Source organism: Lineus longissimus, chromosome 3, assembly GCF_910592395.1.
Source record: "Lineus longissimus chromosome 3, tnLinLong1.2, whole genome shotgun sequence".
NCBI lineage: Eukaryota > Metazoa > Nemertea > Pilidiophora > Heteronemertea > Lineidae > Lineus > Lineus longissimus.
The window spans coordinates 15,247,785-15,262,567 of record NC_088310.1 but is presented as its reverse complement, the minus strand read 5'-3'; the positions used below and the strand labels follow the sequence as shown (position 1 = coordinate 15,262,567).

The 14,783-nt window shown below is 40.7% G+C and overlaps 2 protein-coding genes across 2 annotated transcripts; one reads left to right on the top strand and one right to left on the bottom strand.

Moving 5' to 3' along the window:
• Window positions 1-1,832: 1,832 nt before the first annotated feature.
• Window positions 1,833-6,942, top strand: LOC135484800 (uncharacterized). The gene is made up of 11 exons (XM_064766483.1): window positions 1,833-2,625; window positions 2,858-2,956; window positions 3,198-3,318; window positions 3,466-3,534; window positions 3,750-3,984; window positions 4,332-4,502; window positions 4,719-5,079; window positions 5,414-5,606; window positions 5,822-6,079; window positions 6,266-6,437; window positions 6,714-6,942. The coding sequence occupies exons 1-11, from the start codon at window positions 2,077-2,079 to the stop codon at window positions 6,940-6,942; spliced, it is 2,457 nt and encodes an 818-aa protein (XP_064622553.1). The 5' UTR covers window positions 1,833-2,076.
• A 155-nt stretch (window positions 6,943-7,097) lies between these two features.
• On the bottom strand, window positions 7,098-8,082 carry LOC135484799 (uncharacterized). The gene is made up of 2 exons (XM_064766482.1): window positions 7,841-8,082; window positions 7,098-7,389 (listed from the first exon to the last, which is right to left on the bottom strand). Exons 1-2 carry the CDS (start codon window positions 8,080-8,082, stop codon window positions 7,098-7,100), a joined length of 534 nt encoding a protein of 177 aa, XP_064622552.1.
• Between the last annotated feature and the right edge of the window lie 6,701 nt (window positions 8,083-14,783).

Below are 14,783 nucleotides of genomic sequence, written 5' to 3'. Positions count from 1 at the left end.
GATCAGAATGAGGTGGACGCAGCTTATGAAGTATTTGTGAACGAATGCAGACGGGATATGGATGATTTCTTCCCATTCAAGGATAGTAAAGTACATTTCAATAAACGACAGAGGAAACGGTATAAAAAACCATGGTGGAGTGAGAAACTGGAGAACCTATGGAAAAACTGTAAACAATCAGAAAAAAATTATCTGCGTTTTAAAGGTAACCGTTATACTAAACGTACTCTATTGGCTAGATTAAAAGAGAGACTTCATAGATATTTGATGTACTGATAAAACTTTAGAAATGGGTTAATGGCAGTCATTTAATCAATCCTGAATGAAAATAATTATTTTCCTACGGATAGTTATTTTTTAATTAGCGTTTTAAAATTTCCAAATCCATCGTCTGCTACGAGCCTGCTGAGACAAGACCACTAATGAATATTCATAGGTTGGAGGGTCGAGGCCTATCTATTAGACGAGTGCATGTTTTTTATTCTCAAGTACATATTTGGAGAGGTATTGAAAAAATATTTGCTGTGGCAAGTCTACAGATATAAAGAAATTATTTGATGAAAAAATTAATTTCGAATTTTGCTAATTGGGTAATAGGGGGCGTGTTTTGAGTTTTTTCTGCCAGTTGGCTGAAAAGAGTGGAAATATCAAAGTCTGTCTAATTTGTCGATTAAAAAAAAATTTCCGTGGTCAATCACCATTTTATTTTTCACCATTTACTTGCCCGACTGTCCGGAATAACATAATCTAAATTTCAGATTCACAACACCACGCGTTCTTTGATGCGTCGCGGTCAAACATTGACAATTTAACTGCTAAAAGGCTTAAAAAATCAATTGTGGTCTTGTCTCTATTTACACTACATTTTGGGTCAATATAGTGAAAAATTTGAATGTGCTCAAATCACTCTAATTCATTTAGAATATTGTATTGCTGATGATTTAAGGTCAAAACAAGCTAAAATAATGAGAAAAAAACTTAATTTGACCCAAATAAGAGTCAACCTAACCCTGGTCTAAGTTCGGTTTCATTTTTACAAGTCTTGTTGTGTTGCCATTCATTTTGTAATTTCTTTGAAACTACTTAGGCCTTGATTCTGAAAGTTGTGCCCTAAGCAGCAAAGATACTCCTAAATCACATCCTAAAGTTTCAGCTCCATAGCTTGCTTATTCTGGCCAGGGCAGGTCTTTGAATTTGGTGCTGTTGGGTGCAAAATCATGACTTTTTGTCGATTTTGTCCTCTTTCGTCGCTTTGGCACAGTTGTACCACTCTTTGAAATGTCTCTCATTTCTCCAAAAATGTCCAGATATGACTTTCCTTTGTTGGAGAGTTGTGGGATGTCATGTACATTAGTTTGAAAAAAATCTCAAAATGTTAACCCCTGAAATGTACCTTCATTGAGACAAGACCACTAATGAATATTCATAGGTTGGAGGGTCGAGGCCTATCTATTAGACGAGTGCATGTTTTTTATTCTCAAGTACATATTTGGAGAGGTATTGAAAAAATATTTGCTGTGGCAAGTCTACAGATATAAAGAAATTATTTGCTGAAAAAATTAATTTCGAATTTTGCTAATTGGGTAATAGGGGGCGTGTTTTGAGTTTTTTCTGCCAGTTGGCTGAAAAGAGTGGAAATATCAAAGTCTGTCTAATTTGTCGATTAAAAAAAAATTTCCGTGGTCAATCACCATTTTATTTTTCACCATTTACTTGCCCGACTGTCCGGAATAACATAATCTAAATTTCAGATTCACAACACCACGCGTTCTTTGATGCGTCGCGGTCAAACATTGACAATTTAACTGCTAAAAGGCTTAAAAAATCAATTGTGGTCTTGTCTCTGCTAAAGAAATTCCAATAACGGCCGCCATGTTGGATGACGTCACGAGATGGACACTGATATCGTGTTTTGACAGCGGTGCTGATAAGCCAAAGGTGTCAGACGAACCATGTTCCTGAATGCTAATTAGAGGGATTATCGGGCTAAACAATGGGATTAACTAGGAACTTCGGCCCCTACAGGCTACATAAAGGTAAAATGTTCTCATCAGCGGCATATACTGAAAGATTGCGATGGATTGTACAAGTGAAGATACTGCCGAACCGCCGGAGAAGAGGACTAAAACCCTGAAGAAGCTGAGGAAAGACCGGGGAAAACGATGTGTTGTTTATGGATGCGGCAACACCACATCAAATAGTGAATTCGGAGCGCATTTGTTTCCTGATAGAGCTGATGATTCTCGGAGATTTAAAGCTTGGTGCAGGGTCGTTTCCCACTCCCGTTCAGATTTCGTTTGGACCAAAAATGCAGTGATATGTAGTGAACATTTTCCCGACGATATGACCAACAGTGTGTCCAGGCAAATGCAGAAAGAAATGCTGGCGAAGGCATATCAGAAAGATGCCAAGGACATCAAAGTGAACTGGAGCCTGGCCGACGATGCGATCCCGTCCGTTTCACTTCTCCCCAGCAAGCCGAAACACGGGACCCCTGCAGTCACAGAACGTCCGAAAGCTACACGAAGCCCTCTCACCCCAGTTCCTGGTCCTTCATCAGACATTTTTACGACCCCCAAATTGACTGGAAGTCGAAATGCCGTCGTGATAAGGGAGAGAAAACGAGTAAGTCTTGTTTTGTTTACATTCTTGTTATGCTTATTATGCATTGTACTCATTGTAGGCCTATGTATGAAGCATCACACAGGAACAGTCATGACAGTATAAGGCCCATACATTTCCTTACTTCCTGACGGATGCATAGAGCAGTTAGACAATATAAGACGAGATAATCAGGGGTAGACTGACATGTGGGACAATCACTGGCAATAATTTCATTCTTTTTACAATTACATAGGACGTGGAGGCTGCTGGTGCTTGGAAGGAAGCCATGGATTTCCAAGCTGCTATCGAAGCTGATATCAGTGATGATGAAGATGGTGGTCAGGAATCTGTGGTGAGTTGAGAATCAAACTAACAAGCTGACATTACTCTGGATGGAACAGTAAAAAATTCCCCCATCATCATTGCCTTCCAGGTGAAAGAAAACATTTTGTCTCTTTTACTCAATATTTCGGAACAGAATATACAACAAGCAGCCATGTAACTAGACTTGACTATGCATAGCAAAAAGTTGAATTCATGAAACAAAGTTTTGGCAATGGTTTTTATTTGAGCTCTTTACTCCACCTTTTCAGCCTTGTCAGACCAAAAGTCAATTCACCCAAGTGAATAGGCGAATTCGGCGACCAAAGCATCGTTCGATGAGGGTGCAGACAAATTATGAAAAACCAAAGACCAAGGTGACAGTCTCAATAGGTTAGTATTTTTAAAGCATAATATACTAATATTGGTCATAAAACAGGGCGACTCCATAAACAAGTAGCTTTTGCCAAATTGAACACAATAATAGAATTTATTAGGGAACTGAGACAAGTTTGAGAAACTTTTTGTTTTTATATTCAGGAACACAAACAGATGAAAAGGTGTGCAGCATTTCCAGCATTGATGTCAAGCCAAATGTTTCCTCATCAGGTAAAGCTTTTATGTAATGATGTTTTCAGAGAAATGAAAAAGACAAACTGTGAAAGATCTCCGTCTATGTCTAAATAATATGTTGGAACTGAACGCGGGAAATTTTCACAGCATCTGCATGTTGTCTCACTGTCAAGAATCTATCCGATTAGTTTTAACATAAAATCGATATGATATTGCATGTTCTAATGCTACATGTATATTGAATTTTACAGGAACACCAACTGGAACTGACCCTGACCACCTTCCAAACATAGCCACAGGAAATTGCCCTCAAGCCAAATCAGCTTCAAATGAAATGGAGGATGGACCTGGGTCAGAATCGTCTGATGATGAATCTCTTGAAGATACGGTTGATCCCCTTGACAAGAGCTATGAACCAGCAGAGAGCGACATCAGCAGCGAGGAGGTCTCTGATGAAGAATTCAACTTCATTGATAATGAGAATGAGTGAGTATTTTACTACATTTATGTAACACTACAGTGTCCTTGCATTGAAGAAGGTTGTCTAAAACATAATCATGTAATCTGATATAAGCCATCTCAACATAACAAAAAACAATATAGCATCTAAATGTTATTTCCAGGAATTTCTATAAAAAGGGGCCCAACACTGGCAACAGCTTGTACGATCATTTTTAAAAAACAGCCTTGTAAATTTACCAGTGATATTGACCAGTCCACAAAACTGATCCTTTTATATAGTCATCACCAACACAGATCATGCAGATTGGAATTTTTCCTGTGCTTTTGACTTTTGTGTATTCTTTGTGAATTTTCTCTCGATTTTTCCGTAGGAAAGATGATCCACACTGTCAGACGAAGTACCTGGTGTTCCACTCGAAATTGATGGAACTCTTCAAGATATGTCCTGTATGCTGTTCCCCAGCCAAGAGACACATCAGGACCCTAGGGACATATCTATCCATTAAGCAATGTTGTTCCAATAAACTATGTTCTTTTGAAAGGTAAGATTGAAGGAAATCCTGTATTTTTGTATGAAAATTGTTGTCATGTTTTTTTCCCGGATTGCCAAAATGTTGGCTAACCAAGTACATCAATCAATTAATACATCTTTCAGCATTAGTGTGACTAAATAATAGCTCGGTGTTTAATAGTGTTTTCTCCAGAGTCCTTTTCACTTGGTACATATTGTGTCATGCTGAACATTGCTTTCATTTCAGATTTTGGGAGAGCCAACCATTTATCAACCGTATTCCAGCTGGAAACTTGCTGCTCTCCAGTGCCATCCTCTTCGCCGGTTCAACTGCAGCCAAAACGCTGAAAGTCTTCAGTTATCTTGGATGCCAAGCGATAAAACGGGGCACCTTCTACCAGCACCAGAGGCAATACCTGTGGCCGGCAGTGATGACAGTGTGGCGGGAGAACCAGCAGGAAGTGTTGCAGCAAGTGAAAGATTCCAGGAAGCCAGTTGTTGTTGGAGGGGATGGTAGATCAGACAGCCCAGGGCATTGTGCAAAATACGGCTCCTACTCTCTCCTGGAGTTGAATGTCAACCGCATTTTGGATGTGCAATTAGTTCAAGTAAGTAAAATTATAATTATTGCTTTTCAATTACACAGGCGATATAAAAGAAAATTGTACATGTAAATATGGATCAGTAAACCTTGTTTTCAGATTATCATAAAGAAGATCACATTAGATAACATTGTTGATATCATACTGTTGCCGTTAAATGATGATAATCATACATAAAATGTAAACAACATGGATTTTATTGGAGAGTTTGTTCTTATTGTAATGTACTTTGTGGAACACTCCTCCAGATTGTACATGTAACTAGATTTTAATTTGATTCCATGAAATTGATATGCACATTAGGACAAAAGTATCAATCTCCATACCTCATCTCTTTCAGTCGAATGAAGAGGGCGTCAACCATAGTGTTAACATGGAGAAGGAAGGGTTGATTCGATGTGTTAGATACCTGGAAACGGAGGATGTCACTATTTCAAAAATAGTGACTGATCGGCATGTCCAAATCAACAAGTGGCTCAGAGAAAATCTACCGGATACAGACCATCGTTTTGACGTCTGGCATTTGGCCAAGAGTAAGTGTCCGTAGTGTCTACATATTATATTAGGCATGAAATTATTTAGAGTACAGTACTGTTCTTAGATTGAACTTTTCAGCCTGGTCCAGTGTGGAGATTTGTTAGAAAAGTGAATGCACGAGTCAAGAGAAACACTTTACAAAAATGAATGTCATAGTCCATAGCAAATTGACAATTGCTAGAATTATTAGGACTGTTCTCCTTTTTTCCAGGTTTGAAGAAGAAGGTTGACAAGGCTTCAAAGGAGAAAAACTGTGGGATTTTAGAGGAGTGGCGGAGGTCTATAATCAATCACCTTTACTGGTGCGCTGCAACAACTCCAGATGGGGACCCAAATATGATGCTGGCCAGGTGGTTGTCGTTGGACAACCACATGCACAACAAACACAAAGGACATGGAGGGGTATATCCGAAGTGCGGCCATGGTCGATTAGTTGGGCGGCAGAAGGGCACGAAGTGGCTTGAACAAGGTGAGTATTTCTCGAATTGATATCGAAGACCTTCGGGTATCGACTTGAGTGGACATGCATCACGACATGCACAAAGTTTTTGGAGAGATGTTTCAAAACAAAACTCTCGGATAGAATGGTCTGTCTTCTAGTGATAAAATGAACATCAAATTATTTGTGTGACCTATTCACATTTTCAAATTTCAGGATCGGCAGCATCAGTGAAAGCTGGCAACATTATTGACAATGCCTACTTCAAACCGGCTGTGAAGAAAATGTCTCCTGGCGAACAGACGTCAAGTATTGAGGCATATCACAGTCTCATCCTCCATTTTGCCCCCAAAATGACAGCAATCAGCTTCAAAGGGATGCTATGCAGGTAAATTCCAAGTTTGATAGAAGGCCGCAGTACAAATGTACATGAAGTCCTGGAGTAGTGAAATCTACTCAAAGTCTTCATGAAATTACCAACTTTAGAAATTTGTCAGTGAGGTGTGTACGTGTACTTGAAATAAGACAGAACCAGGCACAGCTGAGTGATGTTCCAAAATCTATCAATCAAGTCAATTTATCAGTTGAGAACTTCACGCGCCGATGAGCCTTGAATGACATACATGCACAGGTATCTGAGAACTTTTTATATTTTACTTTTTAGGCTTCTCCTGTCAGCGCTACATTATAATGAAAATGGTGACAGGGAGCAGGCAACGACTGAGGACGGGAAACTAAGATGGTCAGTAACCTTCATCAAATCCAAGAAAGGTGGTTACTCAGTGAGACCAATCAAGGACGATTCTAGTCATGGTAAGCATCAAAAATACTACATTATTTTCAATCCACATGACTCTTTCTGGGCAGATATCAAGCAGTCAAGCTGCCCATAATCCATTCTTCAGAAATGTCTTATATCATACATGTATACATAAGAGGAAGTAAATTGCAAAATATCACTAGACGTATGTTTTGTTAGTCATGTTGTGACTGACTACTCTTCATTATGTATTATGAGTGCAATATTTTCTGATCATTTGTAATAACATTAGGAATGAAAATATATTATCAATATTGAATGAAATACAAGTATCACGTACTCATTTGTTTCTCCATCTACTGCCGCCCGATATTGCTGCTTGTAATGGGAGTAGGCAGTCTGTAGCACCCACACATCAAGGCAATTGGACTGGAACCCGGGATGTTCGGTGATGCACCGAATGTTTCCGCCATGTTCCTCGTTGTACGCCTCAATTTTCCTCAAAATTGGTTCCTTTTCATGGCAACAGGCATTTTCTATTGGGACATCTTGCACCTCACATTTGTCACCACATATGCACCTAAAAGAAAATATCACACATTATATTTATAAACAAGGCAAAGGTGTCTTCCACATCCAGTGCAGTCCAGCTAGCTGCCAATGCATGATGTGTGTGCTTAGTATGGTTCATTAGTAAACAAAGTGATAACATAACATTAGCTAAACGAAAACGGCAAGTTAGGCATTTGTAGGCACTGCTGCAGCAATATCCAGTCAACTAACATGGAAGCAAGAACTTATAACGCAAAAAGGAAGCCAAGCTCAAGCTGTACAATGAGCGAAATTGAAAGTCCGAAAATCAATTGTCGGACAAGTGTTTCGAAGCATCCAACGAAAAACGCTGCTAATGCACTTCGAGACCAGACAAATAGCGACAATGGATAAGGAGACCGTGAGATCTACGTGATTTGTACCATTTGTAACTGATAATATTGTCAAAAATGCATTTTTGCATCCAGCAATTCACGTACCAGTTTTGCTCCTCCATACGAAGTCGCCAGAATCTATCTTCCTCTTCCTCGTCATCAACATCCTCGCCTTCTTCCATATCCTCAAAACTGCCTTCAACAACGGGCTCGAACTGGTAGCCAAGAATGACACCAGTTACCACTGATTCATCTCCACTATCCGTGAAATTACTCGAGGATGTTACAACGCTAGCATTATCACTATCAGAAACTTGAAAATCACTTATTGCGCTCGAGTCCGACATGTTGAATGTGTACACAGGCACTGTGGGTGAAAACGAGGCCGAGAGAGCTGTCCATTTCGTGACGTCATCGTAATGGCGGCCAGGCGAACCGTGTTTTTACTGTGATTATTAGCAGACGACGCAAAACAGTGATGAGACCGAAACAAAAACTGTTAAAAGTAAGGAAAGGAGTGGGCAAACACAAAAAAAATTATGTTCACTCAAATTTGACTATAATAAGTGATTCAAAAATGCAAAGTTGTCCTGAGCTCTGAAGTCTCTCTTTAAAGAATGTAGATCGAACTTTGATAAACACTTTCGTAAATCGGAGCGCTCATACAAGAATAAGCAAATGGAGAATATCCTTACTTTTCCAGACAGGATACAGACACAGTGGACACAAAGAAATCTGACACCAATTCATCGTCAGACTCATCGGTCTCTTCGAATGATCTACAACCGGCACTAAAGAACAGACATGTCATGTCTCACTTAAATAAATCAACGAGCCCAACAAGACCGCACATCAACCTGTTTCCTGGCAGCGCTGCAGGCACATACCTGGTCAATCCTAACAGTGACACCAACATCAACATGTCGGATTCATACCCAGGTCAAGCCTCCGCCTATCAACAGCAGTCACAAACAGGGCAACCGAACAAGCAATCAGAGCCAGGGGAGGAAAACAAATCCCGGCATGAAACACACCAAAAGGAGGATAACGAAAATGGGAGAGGCAACACGCCACCCCATCAGGTCAGATTTTTAAACCAACCTCCTCAAGTACCAACCTACGCCTTATGCCATTACGTCCGCATAAAATCTCTAATGGACAAATCAATGAGATATACATTGCACAAGGAATACCTCTCAAAATACATGGACAAGAACATTATCCCACCGGGCTTCACCATCAAAATGGAGCCCTCCCTCTGCCAAGAGAATGAAGACTTCGTCTCACAATGGGGGTCCATTTTGACAGACACATCCTGCAAATTAATGGTACTCCTCCTAAGACATATTGATGAAAGCCTCAATCATCTCAACATGGACCTAGATACGGCCAAAGCCAATCTACAAACGTCCATCGATGCCAGACTCTACGCTAGATGTATAGCATGGCTTGAACGTACCATCAACATCAGTAGAGTGGACCACATCAATCGAAAGGAACGTAAATTCGATCGCCAATTCAACAGGGAACTGGAGCCAACTGCTCAAACCCGAGGCCTTGGCCCACGACCCGATGAATTCGACTACACTCCGCCGACCGACAATGGTAGACCACGCAACAACAACAATAATCCAAGGTCCCGTGATCGCAGCAGAGGTAGACAAACACAGCCAAAAAACGGCAAAGGAACCTCCCAAGCACCTCCGAATCGTCGCCCAAGACCAAGATCCAACTCGAGAAATCAACCACAGCGAGGAAGCAACAACAACCAACGCCAATACGGACCAGTTCCATCTCGGCCGCGCAGCCAATCGCAGAGACAACAGCACAATCAGGTAGGCCTGGCAACGTCACTCGGGTTGAATCAAAATGCTATGACGATCCTGGGGGGGTTCATAAACCAACTAGGAGATATATTAGGGGCAAATCAAAATCACTAAAAGCCACTGCCCTCAGAGAAATGAAAAACTCAGTTGTTAATCTCAGCAATCATAAACTCAATGACAACGAACTTAACCTTCTCAGCAAGGGTCTAAACTTTTGCCCTGCTCCCCCCACCTATGACAATTACCAACTCAACCTAGACATGGACGAATATTTTCGCAGATTGAGACTCAAAGAATTTTTCTGCGACGATGATGACGACCCCAATCAAACTGGTACTGAAATCCCTGAGAACTTTACCCTTAGAAAGAAATCCAATTGGACCCCTCCAACTGACCGTAACGCCCACCTGGAGACCTATATTAATACCACATCCATGAACCTCAATAAGGCCACAGCCAGTAGGTTCCAAGATAACATGACCACTGGTGAAAGACAAGCTCTCAACTCTCTCAAACAGAACAACGACATCACTATCAAAAGAGCTGACAAAGGTGGAGCCACCGTTATCCTCAATACCAATGACTATATAGCTGAATGCGACCGACAGTTGTCAGACACGAACTTTTACAGTAAACAACCTACTGACCTCACTCGCCGCCATGAGCTACAAACTCAACACTTCATCCAAAAAATGAAGGATGACAATGTCATAGATGAGAAGACCTATAAATTTCTTACCCCAACTGATTCTAGGACAGCCCAGTTCTACTGTCTCCCTAAGATCCATAAAAAGGATAATCCTGGGAGACCTATAGTGTCAGGTAATTCAACCGCCACTGAAGCACTATCTAAATTCGTCGACCAACACCTCAGACCCCTGGTGCAAACTGTACCCACGTACATTAAAGACACCACAGACTTCCTCAACAAACTCAATGATATCAAACTAGACCCACCGGACCCAACAGGACCTAGCCATAAACCACTGTTGGTAACTCTTGATGTAAAATCATTATACACCAACATTCCTCATGACGAAGGCCTCACTGCAATGAGGCAGTTTCTTAACACTAGACAGAACCCAAGTGTCCCCACTGAGACTGTAGTTAAAGCAGCAGAACTCATCTTGAAGACCAACAACTTTACCTTTAACAACGAACATTATCTACAGACCTCAGGCACAGCCATGGGGACCTCTATGGCCCCCTCCTATGCTAACCTTTTTTTAGGGAAATGGGAAGCTGACTTCTGGGACCAACAGACTTACAAACCTGAAATGAATAGTCGGTTCATCGATGACATCATTATGGTTTGGCTTCATGGCAGAGAGAAACTTGACCAAATCATCAATGAAATGAACACCCGACATGCCACCATAAAATTCACTGCTGAAATTAGTGAACTCAGCATTAATTTTCTAGATGTCACCGTGAGCGTTAACCAGCAAAACCTACTCAAAACTGATCTCTTTGTCAAACCCACGGATTGTCATAGCTATCTACATTCATCCTCTTGTCACCCAGGCCATACCAAACGTGGAATAGCCTATAGCCAAGCCATCCGTATTCGCAGGATCTGCTCGGATATTACAGACTTTGATAAACACTGTGCACGTTTGATCAGGATGCTACACATCAGAGGACATAAACTTTCATTACTAAAAGATTCTATACAGAAAACGCGTGCTTTGGATAGAAATGACTTGCTCAAAAAACAGGCCACTGCTCAAAACAATGATATCATACCCGTGGTTACCACTTTCAACCCTACTCTACCCGATTTTAAGACACTAGTAAAAAACAACTGGGACAATTTAGAAAGCTCAGAGAAAATGAGACAATCACTTGGTTCCGCTAAACCACTCATTAGCTATAGGAGGTGCAAAAACCTCAAGGATATCCTCACAAGAGCTAAAGTTACGCATAAGGACAATGGACATGATACTAGAAATCGTCAATCCAATCAAATGACACTAACATTCGCACCCCAACCGCAAAGGGGTACAGTCAAGTGCAATTACAATAGATGCAAGAACTGTAAATTCATGAAGATATCTGATCACGTGACAAGCAACATCACCAAACAGAAACATAATATTAAGCAAAGGATAAGTTGCAACTCGGAAGGGGTCATTTACCTCATTGAATGCACCAAATGTGGTATACAATATGTAGGCCAAACATCCAGGAAATTGAAAGCTAGACTCAATGAACACCGATCAGATATCTCCAGGAATAAACAAACTTCGGTTGCTAATCACTTTAACTCCAAAGGACACAATCATGTCGATCACATGAAAGTCTACGGACTAGAAAAACTCCCCATAGCGCAATGCAACGAAAATCGTCTGCTAGAACGCGAGTCTTACTGGATCTATACACTTCGGTCCGCCAGACCTCTTGGTCTAAACATAATGAACCAACTGGTCTCTGTAATTGAACAATGTGCATAATACTTACTTCCAGTAGTCGTCCCGATGGCGTTTAATGCACTATCTCTCCCGTATTCATGATTTTATTATCATTTTTATATGCACTTTCGCATCATTTACTTTGTACTTGATCCGCCATCTTTTCAATCACATCACGTGACTTCGGACTCGGAGATACTCCGGAAACTCCCGAAGCGTAAACTCAACAGTGCCTTCACCTTTGACCCCTGCCCTCCGGCCAATCAATGACTTTGTTTATTTTAGATATCAACAAATAGACACTTGGACAGGGAGTCCTGGTTTTTAATGACGTCCGTCATCATCCTCACGTCTTCTGTTGTACTTATATATAAACATATTATTTCCTGTCTGTACATTAGACTTTGAAAAAGGATTCAAAATATCCGAAACGTCGTCTTTACAACGTTGTAGTGTTGTTTTTTTATCAATCTGAATATCCAGCACATGGAAACTGACAACCCGAGAACGTTTTGGCAGAAAATTAAAAAACTTGGCCCCGGCAAAGAAGTGGACTACATAAGAGCAGTGTATAAGGATGACGGCAGTATCTCATACGAGAAGGAGGATATTACAAACAAATGGTCAAACGATTACCAAACGTTATTCAACCCAGAGAAGGACGTTCCATATCAACAAAACGAGGCTGATCTAATAAAAGACTTGGATAGCAATGTGACATTCGATGATGGTTCTGTTCTTAACACGTCGATATCTAGAGGAGAAGTCTGGAAGGCAATTAGAAACTTAAAAATGTGGAAAGCAACTGGTGTAGATAAGATACCAAACGAAGTGCTGAAATGTCGACACCACACATATGTGCTACATAGTCTATTTGACAAACTATTTTCAAGTGGTGAAGTTCCCCAAGCGTGAAATAAAAGCATTATCCACCCTATCCATAAAAAGGGCAAGGACCCCTTAGACCCGTTAAGTTACCGTGGTATAAGCTTGAATTCAACTGTCGGGGAAACTGTATAGTGCAATACTGAACAATAGATTGATAACATTTGCCGAAATGAACAATCTTCTCTGTGATGAACAAAATGGGTTTCGACAAGGAAGAAGTTGCCTAGATCACTTATACACACTGACCTCAGGGATACGAAATAGAAAACTACTAAAGCAGGAAATGTACGTGTGTTACGTGGATTTCACCAAAGCGTTCGATCTGGTGGACCGGAACCGTATGTTACATAAGCTACTCGGACTTGGGATAGCAGGACGATTCCTTAACACATGAAGGGCAATGTACACCGATACTACCGCTTGCATCCGTATCAATGGACACCTAACACGGGACTTCCAAACATCAGCTGGCATAAGGCAGGGTGACGGATTATCACCGACTCTGTTTGCCGTGTATCTTAACGACCTAGCCACACATATCAAAGCAATGAACATGGGCGTGGATATCGTTGGAGAAATACTCTCACTGTTGCTTTACGCCGATGATATCGTGCTGATCTCCGACTCCGAGGACTCACTACAAGAGATGATTCGAACTCTAGAGAGATGGTGTGATCGGTGGAAAATGTCTATAAACACTAGTAAAACCAAGATTATGCATTTCCGTAATAAGCGCAGCCGCAAACTGAATTCAGTTTTGACTTTCAAGGTGAACTCCTACAAATATCTCGTGCTTGAAATATCTTATCCGTTAAATTTACGCAATGCTCCACGACGCTGGCAGCGTCCGCCGGGAAAGCACTTGGGGTCTGGTAGCGAAACATTATTCCACGGGAGGATTTTCATATAAGACGTACTCTTAGCTCTATGACGCTACAGTGATTCCAATAATGGATTACGCGGCCGGTGTATGGGGGTTCAAAAGTTACCAAAAGACAAACGTAGTTCATTTCCGCGCTATGCATACTTTCCTTGGTACAGGTAAGCTCTCAGCGCTCCCAAGCATCGAAGGTGATATCGGTTGGACGCCAGTCAGTGTTTGACACCATCTCGAAATGGTTAGATTATGGTTTAGATTGGCAAATATGACTGAAGAGAGGCTAACTAAACGTGTATTCAGATGGGATTATAAACTTAGTAGAGGAAAAAAGACATGGTGCAAATCAATGAAAACTATTTTCTCCTCTGTTAATATGGACTATTACTTCCAGAACTTAGCGAGAAGTGTGATGACAGTGCCAAATGTCAAAAGGATTTTGAGTGACGTTAAAAAAGAACTATTAATCGCGTATAATATGATCTGGAAGGAAAATGTGTCAAAAATGCCCAAATTAAGGACATACAAACTCTTGAAGGATAATTTCGCCGCCGAGGACTATCTACTGAAACCGTTAAACCGTGCTGAACGGTCAACTTTAGTAAAACTGTGCAATGGAACTTTCCCAATCAACTTGGAACTTGGACGATACCGCGGATTTCTGGTAGAGCAAAGGACGTGTCCAAAATGTGATAATGATTAAGTAGAAGATTAGGTGCATTTCCTGTGCCACTGCCCCGCATATTGTACACAACGTACAAAAATGTACGAAATGATTTCAACTATAGTAAAAGACTTTAAAGAACTAGCAGACAATGAGAAAATAAATGTTATGCTGAGTAATCCAGACGTAATGAAATATGTTGCGAACTATGGTATCAAAGCGCTTGCGATAAGAAATATATAATATATTGTAGGTAGAAGCAAATTTAAAATAAACTTTTGGTCCGTACACTACTATGTAAGCTTATACATGACTCTCATAAAACAGCGCCGCCTATTGTTCAACTGACAGGAAATGACGTCATACGAGGAAATCCATCAGA

Bases quoted from the DNA above. Each gene is read 5' to 3' on its own strand.
- LOC135484800 (XM_064766483.1), top strand. From the start codon at position 2,077: ATGGATTGTACAAGTGAAGATACTGCCGAACCGCCGGAGAAGAGGACT. The intron at 3,535-3,749 runs GTAAAGCTTTTA...TGAATTTTACAG, and splicing joins GCCAAATGTTTCCTCATCAG to GAACACCAACTGGAACTGAC. The intron at 4,503-4,718 runs GTAAGATTGAAG...CTTTCATTTCAG, and splicing joins AAACTATGTTCTTTTGAAAG to ATTTTGGGAGAGCCAACCAT.
- LOC135484799 (XM_064766482.1), bottom strand. From the start codon at position 8,082: ATGTCGGACTCGAGCGCAATAAGTGATTTTCAAGTTTCTGATAGTGAT. The intron at 7,390-7,840 runs GTACGTGAATTG...ATTTTCTTTTAG, and splicing joins CGTATGGAGGAGCAAAACTG to GTGCATATGTGGTGACAAAT.